Consider the following 18,214-nt stretch of genomic DNA (forward strand, 5'->3'; position numbering starts at 1 on the left):
AGGCCTGTGTGCTGAACAGTGGCCACCATAAATTTGTCATCCCTCATAAGGCCTAAACACTGTAATAGAAGAGCATTATTATAATGAGAAAATGATTAATCAAACCCTGACATAATATAACATGCTCTTTCTTGATTGTGGTGTGTTTTATAAGTACACTCAAAATAATTCTGTAGGGGACGAAAAATAGGAGCTCAGAAAAAGCATTTTAAGTAAGCTGCATTTACAAGCTAAACCTTTTCCTTAGTGACTCTCTGAATTACTAGGGGCCCGACAGGAGGGAAATGAAAAAGTCACTGCGGTGAAACCATGTGCTAGTGAGTGATCCAAATGCTGCTGCTTCATCCTCTGGGCTGAGTACGTCCAGTAGGTTCCTGTTCCCTGTTTTAGGGGTGACAGAAGGTGGTAAGTCCATGTCATAGTGACCCTCTAGTTCTGCCTTTTCTGTATTCCTGATTTGCTTTCCCATGCCTCCGCTGGCAACTGAAATCTGGGGAAAGTACATATCCCAACCTTCTAGAAAACAAAGGTGAGGAAACCTATTTGCAAACATAGTGATTATTTCAGCTTTTTTTCTTTTTTTCTATTAAGAACACTCAGTATGTGATCTTCGTTCTCAGCCAATGTAGATCCTGAGCTTCAGATGCAAGATTTTTGGAGTAAATATACGTAAAGCATCTTTGAAAGTATATTTTTCAAAAAACAGACACTGAGTTTCCTGGTACAAGAAAACAGTAATGATTCTTAACACTTGCATTTTTAAGGATGGGAGGCTGGGCTGGAGTTGCCCTACAGCATGGGAAGATGAATAATAGCTAGAGGTATATCCTCTGTGATTCTGTTGGACACACTAAACAGCCATCTTTGTGGAACAATATTTGAACAGTCACTGTGCTTGAATGCATTTCTAATTTTGAGTGATTTTACTACTTCTGAAGCTGACTGCTAGAGAGAGAGGAGGCTTTTCCGAATACGGTGAAATCTGTAGAGCAAGTAAGCATTTTTGAGCATCCCTTTCAGCTTTTATGTGTTGCGGATAATGCCATTTGTATAGTAGAAAATATATGAAACCACTTTGAAAATTGAAGGATAACAAACTTAGAGAAGTTTTATAGGGCAATTATACAACATCAGGAAGTCTTTTATTACATTTACATGAAAAATCCTCCTGGTGTACTTGCTCTATTTCTCCTGTCAATCAGTAGCTCTAGGCATTGGATGCTCTTTTAAGCAAGGTATCTGTTTTCAAGGAGGAGATGTAAATGTTGCTTGGCTGAGTGGATAAAATACTTGATAATAAAAGTAGTTTTAATTCAATACGAAGCAAGTTTTTATCATAGAGCATAGTGTTTTCTTCTGTCCCGACCCCTTGTCAGCAAATTTAATAGCCCAGGTCTGTAGAGTTCATGACCTACTCTGTGAAGGCAAAGTAGAGGCTGGGCAGTAAGAACTGATCACTTGATAAATGCAGTGTAGTGTTGCGTGTGTCTGCTCATTGGCCGTGTACTGATACGTGACAGGATTTGAAAATGTAAACTCTCTGACCTTAGTTTATAGCACGTATTCCAGCTTCCCTCTTGTTTGTTAATTTTTTTGTCATGGGTATTTCTTGAGTACGTGTGCTGTAAACTGTGCTTATTTTTGAAGAGTGGACATAAAGAAATTACTATAAAGTTAGGAAAATGCTTCAAATAGCGGTTGTCTTCATTGAGGTACATCAGATGTTTAATGTATAATGCCACAATCACAGGATAAAACTTTAGGAAAAAAAAAAAGGAATATTGCTTAAATGAAAAAGAATGACTTGTAATTCTTACTGAAATTTTTCTTGATGTTTCAGACACATCTGCTAAAAATGCTGATGCACTGCAGATATCTAATAATAGCAACAGGTATTTAGATTTAATGTGAATATCTCTCTCTGAAAACAGGTGGTGCTTCTGTCATGGCAGCTTCTGGGTCTTTGAAAGTACATAGAGGGCACAGTCTCCAAGCTGGTAAGTATAAGTGGTTATGAGGTATGTGTGTGCATGTAATTTTAAATTAATTTAAACTTAAATTATTTTAAACTTCAGAAAACGTTAAAGGTAATGTATGGCTTGACTCCCTATTATAAGTCTTACGTATCTTTGGGTTTTTGTTAGAAAGGCATTGACAGATGGGATAAGTTTAGAAGAGGCAGTGACAGATGAGATAAGTGTCAGAGCATAGGCAGTAATCTTATTCACAGCAGTAAAATGCTGCCAGCACTTTAACAAAGAGCATCCACCAAAAAAACCCACCTCAGGCCACGAGAAACCCTGTACCCTAGCAATGATGTGGTGGGAAAAAAACCCCACCACTTTTAAAGATACTTCTTCGTGATAATGGAGAAAGAAACAACACCAGCAGATAAAATGACGAGCGTTTGTCATTCAAAATTAATCCAAATATGTTCATTCTGTAGGCATAGCATTTTGTTTGAACTGGGGTGGAGTCTGGAGACTGAAGAGAACCCGGGCATCTTTTTTCAACTTAATGCTCTAGAAGGACCAATGATGATGTGCAACCTGGCTTCTTGCAAAGATGATGATTTGTATTTGGAAAGCAAAGTTATCTTTGGAAGGGCTAGTTTAAGCATTCTCTGCAGAGCTTTGTCAGAAATCAAGAAGCTGGCCATCATGCTGGAGGTGGAATTTTAACAAGAGTCTTCCAGATGCTCCCAAGATCACCCACGCACTTCTCCCTGATTCATGCTTTCAAGACAGCTTTGTTCCCACATCGATGTACAGCAAAACACACTTGACTTCAGTGGCCTTCAGTGTGAATACTTGTAAAAATGCCCTAACATTTATTTCTTTGCTGTTGAACTCACTAGAAAACAGTGGCATCACCACCACAGAAAAGTCAACCCTGTTTATACTTTCTGAGATTTTTCAGTATGATTATTCAGATTAGAAGGTTACAAGTCAAAACCAGAAAATCATACGCTTTGTTTTCATTGTGAAAATTCCTAAATCCAAAGCTGTTGATGATGTACCTGTATTTTAGGTCCTAAAGGTGGTTATGAGATGCTGACACCCCCTGCAGAACCTGGAACTCCTACTAGCCCTGAGGAACCTGGTGAGTACAGGTTTTTGCAGCCAGTTGCATCAGAAGTCACTAACACCTTCTGTTTCTTTTTCCTTTTCCCTTTTTGTTGTGATCTCTTTTAAATGTTTATTTTTGAGGTGTTGCCCTTTGAACAAGTCAGCTTTAGGTTCATGCTCACACGCACACATACACTTATCTCAGGGCTGTGTTTATGGTGTTGATTTTCTTTCTGCATAATTTAACACACATTTCTGAGAATGGTGCCTACATAGGGTAGAAAACATGAATAACTAAGACTTGATGAACGAAAGGCTGAAACACCAGTTTCAAATATCATTCTCATCTTCCCTGCCCAGTCATACAATATTTTCCTTTCTTTTTGTCCTCATTTCGATGCCACTGCATTTTTTTTACTCTTCTGCTATTTGCTTAACTATTTTTTTTTTCCCCACCTTTCCCCCTTTCTCCTCAAACATTGATGATATTCTGCCAATTCTTTCAATTCTTTCAGAGTGTCTCTAAGTACATTTTGGTGTTTTTCTCCTAAATTCTCATCCATAATGATCTCAAATACTAATCCTCCGACCCCTCTTGTAAGCATCTTCTACCTCTGTCCACCCAGAAAGGACTCCTGAAAGCGCTGTCGTTGTCTGTGCTTCTCTGTGTGTGCCTTGTTTTCTTAGGAGGAGCTTTTGACTGTCTTGTGCTTTTCAAATAAACCTTTCTCTTCAAACAAATAGAAGCCGGTTTTTAGAGTCTAATGAGGTGGGGTTTTTTATTTGAAGGAAAAACGAAAAACCAACTATTTCTATGTTTACAAAGAAAGCACAGTTCCTATTAAGACAGTACAGACTAAACAACAGAAGAGTTTTCCTTTCCTTCCACTCCAGTTTGCCCAACTTCCTTCTCGGTTGGTTTTTTTTTCCTTTGAGAAGAATATTTGATTGTTGCCAGGATTTCTTTGTTCTGTGTGTTTCTTTTGTTTTTTTTGGACAAAGCCCTACCAATTAATATATTTTTCTCCATGTGTGTTTTTTCAGTCCTCAGGAAAATCATTTGTCTTGTCTGTATCAGGTATGACATGCAGCTTCCTGAAACCTTTCAGTTGTTTAGCCCTATAGAGAAGTTTGCTGGTTTTCATGCTAGCTACCTTTAAGGACACTTCACTTAAACTCCTGCTACATCACTTTAACAGTGTATAGAAAGACTTCATAAATTATCTTTTCCTTCATGACTATTCATAACTCTGTGTCAGTCCTTAAGCTGTCATTGGCTTACAACTTTAACTATTTGGCATGCAGGTTTTCAATGCTATGGTTCTGCTGAAACCCTTTTGGCACAGTCAGGCCAAATTCCTTTGAAATACTTCAGAGAGAATAATTGAGAATAATTTATGAGAATGATGTTTGATGAAGATATAGAAATTTATTCTGTTTGGTTTTTTTTTTTTTTGGTCCTTTTCATTTTGTTGCTAACACCTGGCTTTGGAACAACAGCTTAAATTCTGGCGGTCAGAAAAATGTCTGTTTTTTTCATGGATGTTCTTAAGTTTTCTTTATGAAAATCTGTCAGAAAATTGGCCAACTTTTCAGGCTTTTAAAATTGTGGGCTGCATAGTAGACTCCTTTCATTTAAATAGCTTAAGCCTGGAGAGATTCCTTTATCCTGGAACCTGCTGTAACCTCTGACAACTCTTACTGTCACCTGGCTTTATATGAGCCATCTCGGCTATTCATAGCACAGTCCAAGAAGAAGAAAAAGTTCCCCTTAATGGTTATTCACAGCTGATGTTGGTTGGATATAAGAAGTCATTCTCTCCTGGGCTCTAAAAAGCCTTGATCACGTTCTGCCTCTCCATTCACATCTCAACAGTGTCTGAATGGGCAGAAAAGAAAAGCGGTGATTTGGACAAATAAAGCTTTGATACAAGTTTTATGTGGGGACAAGGAAGGGCTTAATCGGAGACCTTCAGGGAAAGGGAAAACCTGAAAGTGATACTATCTTTCCTCTGCACTCCTCTGTCCCAAATTGACTGAACTGCAGAAAGTGTTTAAGGTTAAGAACTTCAACTGGACTGGACAGGCAGATAATTCTGGCCCGCTGAGCACGTTGAGTGACTCAAAGCCTTTCCCAAGCACTGAGGGAATGCAGGTTTGCATTGGGGTCTCCTTCTACCTTCTCTGTTTCACTTCTGGTAAGATTAGAATAATTGAAAGTAGGACTAGAAGAGGTCTTGAGAATTCATCAAGTAGACAAAAAAAGTTGTCTTTAAGTCAGAATCGCTTTATAGAGAACTGTTTTCTGGTAGGTGTTAGTCTATCTCTTTTTTAGAAATTTCTAGATGCAGAAATTCATCAGCCTCTGTGGGATTTCCTCTAGTGTTCTTGAGATCTTTAGTATTAGAAAGGTTTTCACACTGTCTAATTGTCTATTTTTTTTCCTGCAATTAAAGTCTTTTATTACTTGGCCTGTCCCTACTTGGCATCTTTCTTACCTTTTTCAACTCAGTGCAGCAAAGCTGTGAATGTTGTCTACTCAAGCTTGTCCTCACCTTGCTTTAAACAGTTCCTCAGTCCCTGTTTTCAGGACATACTTTCTGAACTTCTAGTGGTTGTTGTCTCGCAAATGATATAATGGTTCACACTTCCCTAAAACAGATTGCTTCGTACTGGGCTTTACTAACTTGAGTTAGAGCTGAAAGCCTTGTGAGGTAGTGTTACATACATTGCTTCTGTTTGAAAATTTCTGCATAGTGTTTGCTCTCTGTCACAACACAGTGAGGTCATTGGCTGTGGTCTGTGGTCTTCTGCACAGATCCTGACTTGATCAGTCTCGGAGGATCTTCTCTGTGGAAACCTTTGTCTTCTCATGTCCCATCTATGGCTGAGGAATGTACTGTTTATCAAGCTGAGTTCTTGCTGCTGAATGTTTGCTTTCAGAATATTTGACGGAACACTGTGTTTTTATGAAATACATCATTGATCATTGCAAACGGTGTCTATAATAATGTGTTACTCATTTTAGAAGGGGCAGTAGGTTATTCAGCTGATGTCCCTGCATCAGATCGACCCCACAGCGAGACGACCACCTATGTTAATATTCCTGTCAGCCCTACTTCCAAAAAACAACTTCATTACATGGAACTGGAGCTTCAAGAACCTAGCACAAGCATAAGAGGTAAGGAAGTCTACAATAACATTTAAATACCAAAGGAAGCAGTAATGCAGTCTGTATTGGGAATCTTAATTTCTCTCTACCCATACGCTCTTGCTAGCAGAGGAGTTGAACCTTGGTACATTTGTGAGGCAATTCTGGTAATTGCCAACTCTTTTGGAAAAGATTTTTAAGTAATGAGGTTCTCTAAGATGTTGCATCCCTCTGACAGGCACATTGTATATGCACTCCTTCTGAAGTGAACATTTCTGTGTCTGTGGAGTTTGACAGTAATTTTCTTTGTGTTCTTAAGGCTTTCATTGCACGTATTAGGACTACGCTTACTTAATTTTTCCTGCTTGTCTTCAGAAACAGGGCTGTGGGGGGTAGATGTACAGGGCTTGCTCCTGAAGATACTGACTCTGGAGCCATGCAGCAAATGCTTACGAACAGAATACAGTGTTCTTCTACCTGCCCTCCATGATGATGTGTGAAAGCGCTACAGAGAGGAAGCCAGCCTGAGTATTTGCGTTTTTTTTTTTTCTTTTTTTTTTTCTTCATTCTTTTGTCTGCATCTGGGTATTTTACTTCTAATGCTTAACTTGGACAATTAGCACATAAACATGCATTACAGAGAGCAAGCATTGTCATTTAGAGATGCATTCCTCCTTACAGAAAGCAGGATCTGGCATTTAATTGCTGACACTTGGTATTAATGGGTTTTCCATGTATAGTTTTCAGCTATTGATATTTTAATTTGTATACTTTGAACTTCAGCAAATTTATTAACGTTGAAATGCTAGCACTTTCCCCTTTCGTTGTTTATGTGGCTCTAGTTAAGTAATTCTAAGCTTCTCCCAGACTTTAATGTAGTTCCCTGTACAACACCCTGTTGAGATGTAAAAGTGACGTTTCATCTTCACTGTAAAGACAGTGCACCAAGACATTAAGAATGAAGAGACCAATTCCATAAACTGACATTCCGAAATGTCAGCTCACCTCCCATGCTCTATTGTATAACTTTGAAGGTGCCTCTAATGACCATAAATATTTTAATTGTTCATACTGAAGTTTTCCCAGCCTCCAGACTTGTGCATCTGCACCTACACAGAACTGTTCTGCTCCTGAACAGACTGAGCAGCTTTTATCTCCCTTATTGCCAATTATTGCACTAAAGTGTCATTCTGTCTAAGGCTGAAGGTGCTTGATCTGGTAAATGTTCACAGAGTGCCTAATCCAGACAAAGAAGAATCCCTGCCAACTGCCCTACCAATTGTGTTTCTTTTTCAAATACCAAGCATGATTCATTCGCTTACTCGTAGCCTGATGATGAAGCCTCCCAGAAGTGGGAGAGCGGAGTTCAATTTTGTCTTCTTCTGGGAGCCGTAGTGGTGGAGATTCAAACCTGGGGCAGAAATACGAGTGGTTCATTTGCTTATTTGAAGAAATCCAGCCAGCTGAAGCACGTAGACAACAAAGCTTTTGAGTTTCCATTTTTTTTATTTATTTGTGGTTATCATCTTACTCCCTTTATAGAGCTTGCCTTGAGACCAGACCAAGATCATCCAGGAAATCTGCAGAATTGTCTCAATAGCTTAACCCTGGCTCAGTTTTACCCAGGAATATGTGAGGGGTATAGTCTTTTACATTATTTCGCTTGGTATTTCAGGGAGTGGATCATCCCGATATGCACAGATTGACATTGCAGCCACCGAGACAGCCCACAAAGTGGGAACGCAGCATGCTCAGTGCCGGGAGGAACGCCTGCAGGAGCTAGAGCAAAAGAAGAAAGGGGCTCAGCAATGACCTGTCTAGGAAAGAACTTTTGGCTCACCATAAACTGGTACTAATTTATCTTCCAAAAGATTCACATTTATTGTAAAAAGCACTCATACAAAAAGCTGCCATTGCTTATTGCATTTATACCAGATTCATTCCAATATCTTGATTCCTAATTGGAAAGCTGGTAGCATGAAGGGTGTGTGTGGTCTTTCTTTTTATTTTGATTTGGTTGTATAGTCCTGATTTTTTTTTTCATATTCAATGACAGATGTAAGTTACCTTTTCTATAATTCTAAAATTCTGGAAAAATCTGGAACCAATTCCAGTGTTGATTAAATGGTGGCATTTTCTTCAAAAATAAAGAACTTGAATGTGTGCAGATAAGGGAACGTGAGTGTGTGTGTGGGAAGTGTACACATATGTTTGCATGTGTGCATACGTATGTACGTAAGCACACATTATGGATAAAATATATGTATATATCTGAGTGTATAAAATATGTAAAACCTCTATTAATATATTCATGGACTCTCACAAAAGCAAGAAAATTCAGTGCCTGATTTTTTGCAGGCACAATTTTGTTCAATTTTTATGCTTATTTATGGACATGCTTAAATTTACCTACTTTACCTAATTCAATTTTATACCTCACCAAGTGTTTGTAGCTTTGGCTAAAGTTGCTCAGATTTAAAAGCTGCAGTGTCAGGGATGCATATGTGTATGCATGCAGACAAGAGCAAACACAAACAAGTTATTTAATTTAATTATGTCTATTAATCAAAGTAATGAGAAGGGACATTTTGGGTGCTTCCGTTCTTAAAACCCTGTGTCAAACCATAGGCTTTAATTTCATAGTTGGTGAGTACCTGTAATTCTTAGCAATTTTCCTGGAGTTGAACATATGTATCACTTTGAAAATCAGGTCTCAGAATATCTCATACAGAATATCTTAAAATACAGGTACTCAAAAGAAACATTCACTTTTGAAAACTGAGTCGTTTATTTATCTCCAAAACTATCCCTAATGTAAACCATCATCAAAAGTGGATCATCCACCTTGAATCTAAAACTTCCGTTGAATAATTCTCTGCTGTCCCTAAATAACATAAAACCAGGTCTGTGTAAGAGGATGTTTTCAGAGACGCTACAGAATTGAGGCACAACAGGATGCTCTATTGTAATATAGGCTTATCCAGAAGTCTTTCACATCTTGCTTTTGTACAGTGAGATTGTATGATTCAAAACTTGACTTAGTTTCTTGTGTTGCATTGTCTGTGTAATTCTTGTGCTCTACGTATTTGTCCTGAGAAAAAATGTTATTTAAATAAAATGTTAACGGCAGTGACACTACAATAACAAAGCTGTGTACGTAAGAAGAAAGCAAAATTTTGGCCTGCAATAATGTATCAGCTTTGGCTTTCAGAAGTTATCAGGAGTGAAACCTTGAGTATTATGATTTTTTGACTCTGTCTTCTTGAGATACAACATCACAGCCCAATTCTGTTTCTCAGATATGCGTTATAATTCATATTGGTGAGTGGAAGTTTTGTGCCAGTGAAGGTTTCACTAAGTGACTTAGAAGGAGAGGTGGGTGTTTGATTTTGAGGCAGAATTTAACCTATACATTTATTTGAATGTAGCCTCAATAGCAATGTAAAATATCAGAAATCTCTCGAATAAATAAAAATGCATTTGAGAGTTGACAATTGCTATTGTCATCTGTCCTGTGCTAAGATGTACTTTTCTGTTTATCAGCCTAGCATATTTCTGAAGGGAAAAGAACTATTTCTTACGAGATTCCCATTTTTCTTGTTTGGCAAATGAACAACAGTGATCTGCTTTGTAAATACATGTTCAGTACAACTGGAATGGCCTGGACTTATAGCTCCTTGGGACCAGGTTTACCTAACTGAACTGCTGTTCAGTTAATGATCCTCCACTGGAGGACTTGCAGGGTTAAATCTCTTGCTATGTGCCTAAATATATTTAATTTTTAAATATTAAATTTAATATTAATTAAAATGAATATTATATTTAAATATAACTAATATGTGAGCAGAGCTTGCCTGATGCACTGAAATGCAGTGTTTTCCACCATGATATGTAATGAAGCTGCAATATTTCTATCCTAAAAATCTATTTACCAGGAAAATATATTCTCTATAAAGACTGCCTTTCTGCTCAAAATTGCCTGCACTGAATGCTTTACCCAAACTTGCAGTATGGGGAAAGATTTGACACAACAGTAAAGGTTATCAGATCACTGCTGGTTTTACAGGAGGAGTCATGATTTTAAAAATATGTTTTTCATGTTAAACAGGGCTGCAAATCTGTGCATGCACATGGTTCTCTGTGCACGTGTATTTGTGTATGTCACAGTAACTTGGGTGGATGGCTGGATATAAATTTATAATTACAGCCTTTGTTAGTGTCAACATAATTATCCTATAAGGCTTTCCACAAATGAAATATTTAACTTTTTAGACTTCTGTTTCTCTTTTTGTACTTAGCTTGAATAAGACAAATAGAACAGATGACTTTCACTTATTTTTTTAAATTCAGTTCATATTCTCATGCACTAAATGATGACTAGGAGGCTGAAGCAGGAGGCCAAACCTTATTGTTGCATCTGTTTAAAACTGGTTGGTCGTTGTTTTTGCAGTTCCTTGCAAGCCTCCCTGTCAAGTCATAGGCTTGGAAGTTTTTGTTGAAGAAACAAAAGTTTTCTCATTTGAACAACAGGACCTCACAGCAAACCTTTTTCCTAAATAAATAAAATAACATGCCTTCACTTTCCAGTGGTGAACTTGGGAAAACGGAAGTCAAACCATAATCCTATGAGCTGGCCTGTGCTCACCATGTAGCTTCCATGGATTAACTCTAGTACCGCTGTTAATGTAGGAAGTTCGGGGTTTATTCACACACCTTACATAAAACTTGTGCATAAGTGATCTAAAATACAGTTTGTGATGATTCCAGATTCAGAGCTCTGCAAAAAAACCGAAAGATCTCCCACACTTTTGGAGACAAATGTGATTCGTAACATCTGCTGGTACGAGTGAAGGCTTTGATCATTTTTAATTTAGCATTCTCCTATAGTCAGATCTCCTCCTGCCCTGACCGGGAGTATGAGGAATTAATTACCAGAAGAACAAAACAATGTGATGTGGCTCATACTTCTGTAAGATGCTCTTGAAGTACTTTATCATGGCAGAAGTGCTCTCAGTGATGAGAAAGCGCAGTGTCAGCACGTGTTGTGCACATACTTCTGTCTTTCTGATCGTCCTGCTCAGCAGGCTACTGCCAAATGCAACTACTACATCAGTGGTTTTTACGGCGTTGCTCATAAGCTGTTAATGGAACATTTTTATAGGCAAGTATTTGGGTGATGTTATTTCTCCAAGTTAAGATGTGCTGTGGGAAGGAGGGATGGAGTTTGGAGGCATTTAATTGCCCAACAATGCAAATAGTTGCCTGGGTTTTAATAGTACTTTGGCACCTAATCATGGAAAATGCCAGCAGGTGTCTTTAGGCATCTAAATGTGTGTGAAAATCTGCCCCAAGAGTTGTTTTTAGCAAATAGCTTGGAAAAATTCCTCGTTTTCCTCATTGCTGTAAACAAAACAGTTTTAATTACTGCAGCTTGGAAAAATATACTCAAATTTGCATTATGAGTGATTACTTTTTTTTATGAGATGCTGAAACATGCACCCTTTGGTAAGCACCTTTTCTAGTTTTTCTGGGATAACACACGTAATATTGCTAAAATGGCCACAGGGAGAAGATACAGAATTTTATGGGTTACTTGCAGCTCATTTCTGTTAAAATTGTGTATTTTTTCAGATGAAAGTGCTGTTACATTTTTATGTCACCTTTTAGGTTTATGGGAAGATGCTCATCTCTCATTTGGCAGTCTTACAAATATTATTTTGCAATCTAGGTTGAAAGGAAATGTTCATTTAACATCATACCTCAATAAGAAAAAACAAAACAGAGTAATGATGGAAGAATTAGAAGTTATTAAATGGATATTTGTAAGGAGAAGCTCTGTAAATGTGTCTTTTTGGTGTAGGTGAGTAGAATTAAGGAAAAATATAATTTTTGAAAAAATTGGATGGGTCTGATGAGTTCAGTTTTTTGCTTTCCCTGAAAGATGACGGGCTTTAGGGCAGCCTTACTCTGGGGCTTAAGAGAGTGATGATCAGGTGGTTACAGATTAAAGCCAGCTCTCCTGTGGAATATCTTTGAAAGGCTGGAAGATAAATGATAGGAAAATACATGCCATTCCCATCCTGGATTCTGATACAATAAACACCTTTATAAGGCAGTGGGCAGGTTTAGGAAGGTGCAGCTGCCAAGTAAACTTTGAGTTTAGTAAAAACTTTAGGGTAAGCGAAAGTTAACTTTAAAACTCGCTTGCTTTCAAACATTTGTCTACACTTAGAAATAATTCAGATTTATTATCCCCACTGTATACACAGAGGCGTATGTAACATCACCATTTTACTGAAATAATAAGTGTCAACTTATTTGAGGAATGTGCAGTGGGGGGGTGGGATCAGAAAGCAGATTTAGCACGACAGTGATTTGTCTCTACAGTACATTATACTGTTGTGAAATCCCCCCCCTAAAAAAACTCAAAAAAAAAGCCCTAGCATCTGCTATTGTACAAGTTAAATTTTACTCATCTGTGGGCTGAGCTGGCAATTTATGGGTAGTTCATATACAGAAAATGGAGCAGATTGCACGCTCGGAACGAAATCTGGCCTTTGGATACCAAAGTTTTATTATGTAATGAATTGCTCAGATTCATCGCACATCGGTGTCTCTGCCCGCTGCAGTTGAAAGTTGTACCCCGAAGACAGCCTTTGCCTGCTGTAACATTCTTTGTCCTTTTACTGCCAGCAGTCAGCAGTACTGGACAGAAACTGGTAAGCACGGTAAGAATTCATATTGGCGGCTGATGGAGAAGTAGGTAGGGGTAAGCAGAGAGCTGGAAAGCAAGAGTTGTCCTTGTAGGCCAGCTATTGTACTGACAGAAGAAAAGGGCAACGCTACAGGGTGACAAAAAAGAGTGTTTGAGTATGTGAAATGTAGGTTTGGGCCAGTGCTGGAGACTGCTGGCTGGGTTGTTGCTTCTGGTCCAAAGTGTGGTGCAGCAAGGAAGTGGAGTTTCCTGGAACGGGCTGAGGTTGCCATTGGTCAAACAGAAGATGTGCCAGCATTGTCTCTACCAGGAATGGAGTGGAAACTGTGGGATGGTTAATGCCGATGTGCACTCTAAAGAGGCACATGCTGCACATGTGATAGAGTGTATCTTGATGTCCTTGCATGAAGTCCGGTTTTTCTCCTCTGTGGAAAGTATTTGAATGCTTACTATGTACGTTGAGTGAGGGACGGTGGAGGCTGGGACCTGCTATGATGCAGAGAGCTCCCTGACTTGACACAAAGGTGCACCTAATTCTGCGTTCAGCTATACCAGTGTTATTTACAATACCTGGGAGATTTGCTAGAGATGGCTCAGGTTTAGCGAAAGCCCAGGAACTGCTCTTCGATGAATTTTTGCCATCTCTGTGCTTTATACAGTGAATGCATGATACTAGTGACCACAAATGATAGCTGCGAGAGTGCATTTCCCATGGTGACTGGGCTCCCAGGTGGGCTGCTGTTGAGATTTGCTGACACTAATGCTCCTTCCAGCATGCGTTATCTCCAGCCAAGCCCTCTTTTACACTGACAACATTTAACAGGTTTCCACCCTCTCATTGCTGTCCATCTGGTTGGGGAACTGTCAAGGTGCAAGTTACGGCCTGTAGCTGGCCACATCTTGGGTTTGGGCTGTGACAGGAACTCTGTCTCTCTCTGTATCAGCATGGTCCTTGCCCTGAGCAGTGCGGGAAGAGCCAGAAGCAACTGGGTAAAAGAAAACCTGGTGGCCAAGCAGCAAGGTTGTCAAGATGAGAACACTGAACTACGTACCCCCACTCTCAGTCTCCACTGTGTCACTGGGAAGCTGTAGGCGGTCAAAGCTGAATAGGATGAGTTGCTCCGTTCCTTGGTTTGAAAGTGCTGAAAAGAATTCATGTTTATTTTCACTGTATGCCTGTGGCTAAATACATTTACTCTGTCTCTTCTCTAATCCTGGATATGTACTGCAGCAGTACTTTGATTTGGACTTCTGATTGCCCTGGTTTAGTACATTGGCTGTTTTCTTCCTTCAAAAATTTTAGCATAGCTGTTTATACAGATGGCAATAAAACAAGAAAGAAAACAATTCCTAAGATCATGCTCTTACCCTGCATTAATAACTAGTCATGAATGAAACCTTTGTTTTGTGGTTCTGCAAAACTCATTTCTCTGCAGGGAAACAAGGGCCAGTTTGCACAAGACCTGAAAGAATTGATCCGGGGTAAGGGTTTAGCGACACCGGCAAACGGGGGCTAATGCAAGCACTGTCTAAGACATATGTGTCCCGTATAGATTGTGGTTATTTGCTGCTTGAAGAAGGGCTCAGAGAAGGGTAACTGAAGTGTTCTAGGCCACATTTACCTGGGTGGAAGATGTTCCGACTGTTGGAATATGGTTTTCCTATAAGAACCTGTGTCAGTTCCGTACAGATTAGGAACAAGGTATAAACTGAAAACTTCCTTAGAAAAATTGGGAGAAAATGACTGCATTTCCCACTGTCAGGAGTCTGCTGTTGAACTGAAATGAGGAGAAACCCTGGATTCCTAAACTCGTGCCATGGAGCTGTCACTTTTTGCACATAGTCCTTCTCACTCCTCTTTTGTTTTCTTGAACTTCAAAACAGAACAAATACCAGCTCACCAGTGGCCTCAGGAACTGGTATAAATGAAGACTCTCTACACTGTGACTGGGTGTATTTGGAATTGTAAATGGGAGTCCCAGAACTTGGATCTGAATTGAGGGTGGAGAATGGACTCTTTTCCCACTGAAGGACCGTTCAGTTAACGGTTCTGGTTCAGCTGTCCTCTTGAATTAGACTGAACAGTCACTTTGCCCTACAGAAATCACCAGGTTTAAGTTCCAGTAGACCAATCCTTGACAGACAACCTTTGAGACTGAAATTTATTAATTTTATTAAAAAGGATGTGTGCAGGTTTCTAATAAGTTCACACATCAGTGAAGGAACAGAATATCTACATGCTATATTAATGTATCCATTGTTTTTATGTTCACATGTTAAGCATTAATATCTGTGTACTATTTTGCTTTTGATTTAGGAAAGCGCTCTTCTGTTGAGTGGTGGGATAATATACATGAAGATTTGGATATGTAAGTGCACTAATGGCTATTGATAAATGCATTTGGGTTACAATCATTGCTGTAATAAATATGGCTCCACTTGAAATATTTACTGTGGATGAGAATTTATAAACTTATGTAGGCTCAAGTGGACAGATTTTATGAACACTTCCATTTTATGACTGTGGATACTAGTAAGAGAAATCCATAGTCTTTTTCTTTTTTTTTTTTTTTTTTGTAGATTAACAACAGGTGCCATATGAACAGCCTGAAATACATGGGTTAACTGGGTTTTGTATTTGGAAATTGATTCTGGTATTGACAAGATTTAGTAGTTGTTTGTTAGGTAACGTAAGTGTATATGGAAAATGCAGTCTTCATCTTTCATAGCTCCCTGTTCTCTGTTACAAGGGTAGGTCTGTACTAAAAGCAATGTTCTGTTCCATTTATTGGCTTATATTTCATGGCTTTTTTTATTTATTTCTTCTATTCTAATTAAATGGAATTATGGAATTCTACGGAAAGAAAAATTATATTTCAAAATTATTTTAGAACTGCCTCTGTACTATTAACTGGTATGTATATTGCACCTTTTTAAACAAACCAACCCCAAACCCAAATACCTCCCTGAAGCAGAGCCAAATGATGACAGGGAAAGTCTGTGGACGTTGAATATGTTGTAACCGAGCACATGAATGAACTGTGTGTTACCTCTGCCTGGGTTAGTCCTGAGCTGAGCACTATGCTTGTGCTTTTGATCCTGGGTTAGGGCCTGCAGAGGAGCTCTCAGCAGCCTGGCTTCTGCTGCAATGCTCTGGTTTCTGGGCGTGCTGGATCCTGGCTGGGGACCTGCATTCTCTCATGGAGCACCAATTCACCTAAACTCACCTATTGAATAAATGGCAGAACGGAAACTATGATGAGTAAGGGCCCCTGCCAGCTCCATTTAGGGTCAGCGGGGTGAGACACCTGCTTAAGCAGAGCTGCAGACCCTGCGTGCTGGATCTAGGCAGCGGACACACAGGTGTGCTGCCTGTTCTTCAGCTGGGAGCTGCCTTCTGCTCCCCAGTCGGGGCGTGAAGACCTCCTGAAGCTCTTCTAAACACTCATCTGAGATCAGCCGTTGAGGCAGCCACATCCTGAAAATAAGCTGGTTTCTCTGTCTCTTGCTCCCTGTCACCTTCTGTGCAAATGCCCAATTAACCTGGCGAGAGGGAGCCCCACAGAGGACCCTGACACAGAGGAAGCAGGAGGAGAACCCTAACAAGGATCCTGCTTCCATCATCTCCCAAGCACTGAGATCCGTACCTGAAGGAACTGGGTCACTGTTGGGAGATGGGGCTGCAAAGTAAGTCAGGTGACGCTTCAGCTTACAAAATGTGAATGGTCTCTGCTTGGTGAATTTAAATACTCTGGCTATTGCCTGATGTATTAGGCACCACAATTCCTTGGGAGGCGATATGGGAAATAATTACAGAAATGCATCTGCCGTCGTGGCTGTTCCTTATTTGTCTTGGTAGAATGATGTGATCTGAGCTCCTCTACCAGCATGTAGGACATAGTGTTTATTTTAAGAAAGATTTGGTTATTTTAGTTGTATTTAATGCCTTGTGTATTTATTTCCCTCTCATTTCCACCCCAACCTGTTTAATAAATAAAATCTGTCCTATGTGAAATCACTGACACGTTTATTTAAATTGAGTTTCTTTTTCAGGGCAGAATTTGACAGACTGTATAAAGCTTAAAACGTTCTGATTTTTTTTTTTGTTTCTTAAGAAATGCAGTTCTTCCCTCCTTCTACTGTTCCTACTTTTGTATTTCAAATTGTTTCTCAGAGTGGCTTGAAAAACTTGGTAATTTGAATAATTACAAAAGGATCAGATAAAATATCAGTGAAGGAAGAGAAGGTTCGACCACCGTTTAAAAGCTGCTATTTCTTTCTCATTCAGATGTCTCTTCCATGCAGTCTCACCTATGAACTTCATTGTTCACCTTTCCCTAGATACAGCACTGTAGGCATATTTCACTTATACCTTTTTTCTTGGCTTTGAATTTTTGTTGCTATTTACAGAAACACAAGAGTGGTGACTCAAGCTATTTTTTAATCTTTAGTGTCTACATTACAAGACTACCCACTCTTGTTATTTTGGCCATATGAATTTTTTTGGAGGCTTAAACCCTGTAATAATTAACTGACCTGTATGTATACTGATGTGTGGAATGTGCAGACTATAGAAACGACTGAAATCAGACTTTAAAACTCACTAGCCTGTTCACTGTCCTGAGATCTCAAGAAGTAGGGAAAAGCCCCAAAGAACCTTGACAGGAATGGAGACTGTTCCCAATGTCTTCTCTGTGCTGTTGCAGACTCTAACTCAGCTACAGACTATTTCAAGGGAAGCTAGATTTGGGGGCAGCAACCACTGCTGTTTAGTATTTTTTCTTCTCTAGATTTTTGTGAACAATCTTTGGGCCCAATGACTCATTAACAGCTGTGTCAAATAACTAGAGGTGACTGTGCTGACCCCAGGCTCCACCCTTTGCCACTGATAATCCATGACTTGTTCATAATTTGAAATTACTGTGACATGTAAATATTTTGTCAGTCTCTTGCACTTCAAAGCGCTTGCCAAGTGTTCTCTGCTGGAGCCTACGTGGCTTTTGAGCCTGATTACTGTCATGGCGTGGTGGGTAAAGACATGGTACAGCCACCACCTCTGTTTACAGAGGAGCTCTGCACTTGAAGACAACCATTACCGCTGCTGATCTGACCCTGGTTCTGTGTTCTGTGATATTCCACAATTCCTCAGACGTTCTCCAAGAAGCATATCCTATTGCAGGTACACACCTGAAACCCAGCTTTCTGCTATAGGCTCTTGTGCAGAGCATACAGCTACTCTGCCTGTCTTTATTGTAGGTTGAGATATCCACATTGCTTTCC

The 18,214-nt window shown here is 39.4% G+C and overlaps 1 protein-coding gene across 1 annotated transcript in view; it reads left to right on the forward strand.

The window, feature by feature from the left end:
• Nucleotides 1-9,729, forward strand: part of DOK7 (docking protein 7) — a 65,094-nt gene extending 55,365 nt beyond the window's left edge. The window contains exons 9-12 of the mRNA XM_074587469.1: nucleotides 1,932-1,997; nucleotides 3,031-3,102; nucleotides 6,097-6,249; nucleotides 7,895-9,729. Of these exons, the coding sequence (XP_074443570.1) occupies nucleotides 1,932-1,997; nucleotides 3,031-3,102; nucleotides 6,097-6,249; nucleotides 7,895-8,031 (428 nt within the window). The 3' untranslated portion in view covers nucleotides 8,032-9,729. The remainder of the gene's footprint in view (nucleotides 1-1,931; nucleotides 1,998-3,030; nucleotides 3,103-6,096; nucleotides 6,250-7,894) is intronic.
• Nucleotides 9,730-18,214: the final 8,485 nt, after the last annotated feature.

The sequence above is a fragment of the Larus michahellis genome, chromosome 5 (genome assembly GCF_964199755.1).
Source record: "Larus michahellis chromosome 5, bLarMic1.1, whole genome shotgun sequence".
Lineage (NCBI taxonomy): Eukaryota > Metazoa > Chordata > Aves > Charadriiformes > Laridae > Larus > Larus michahellis.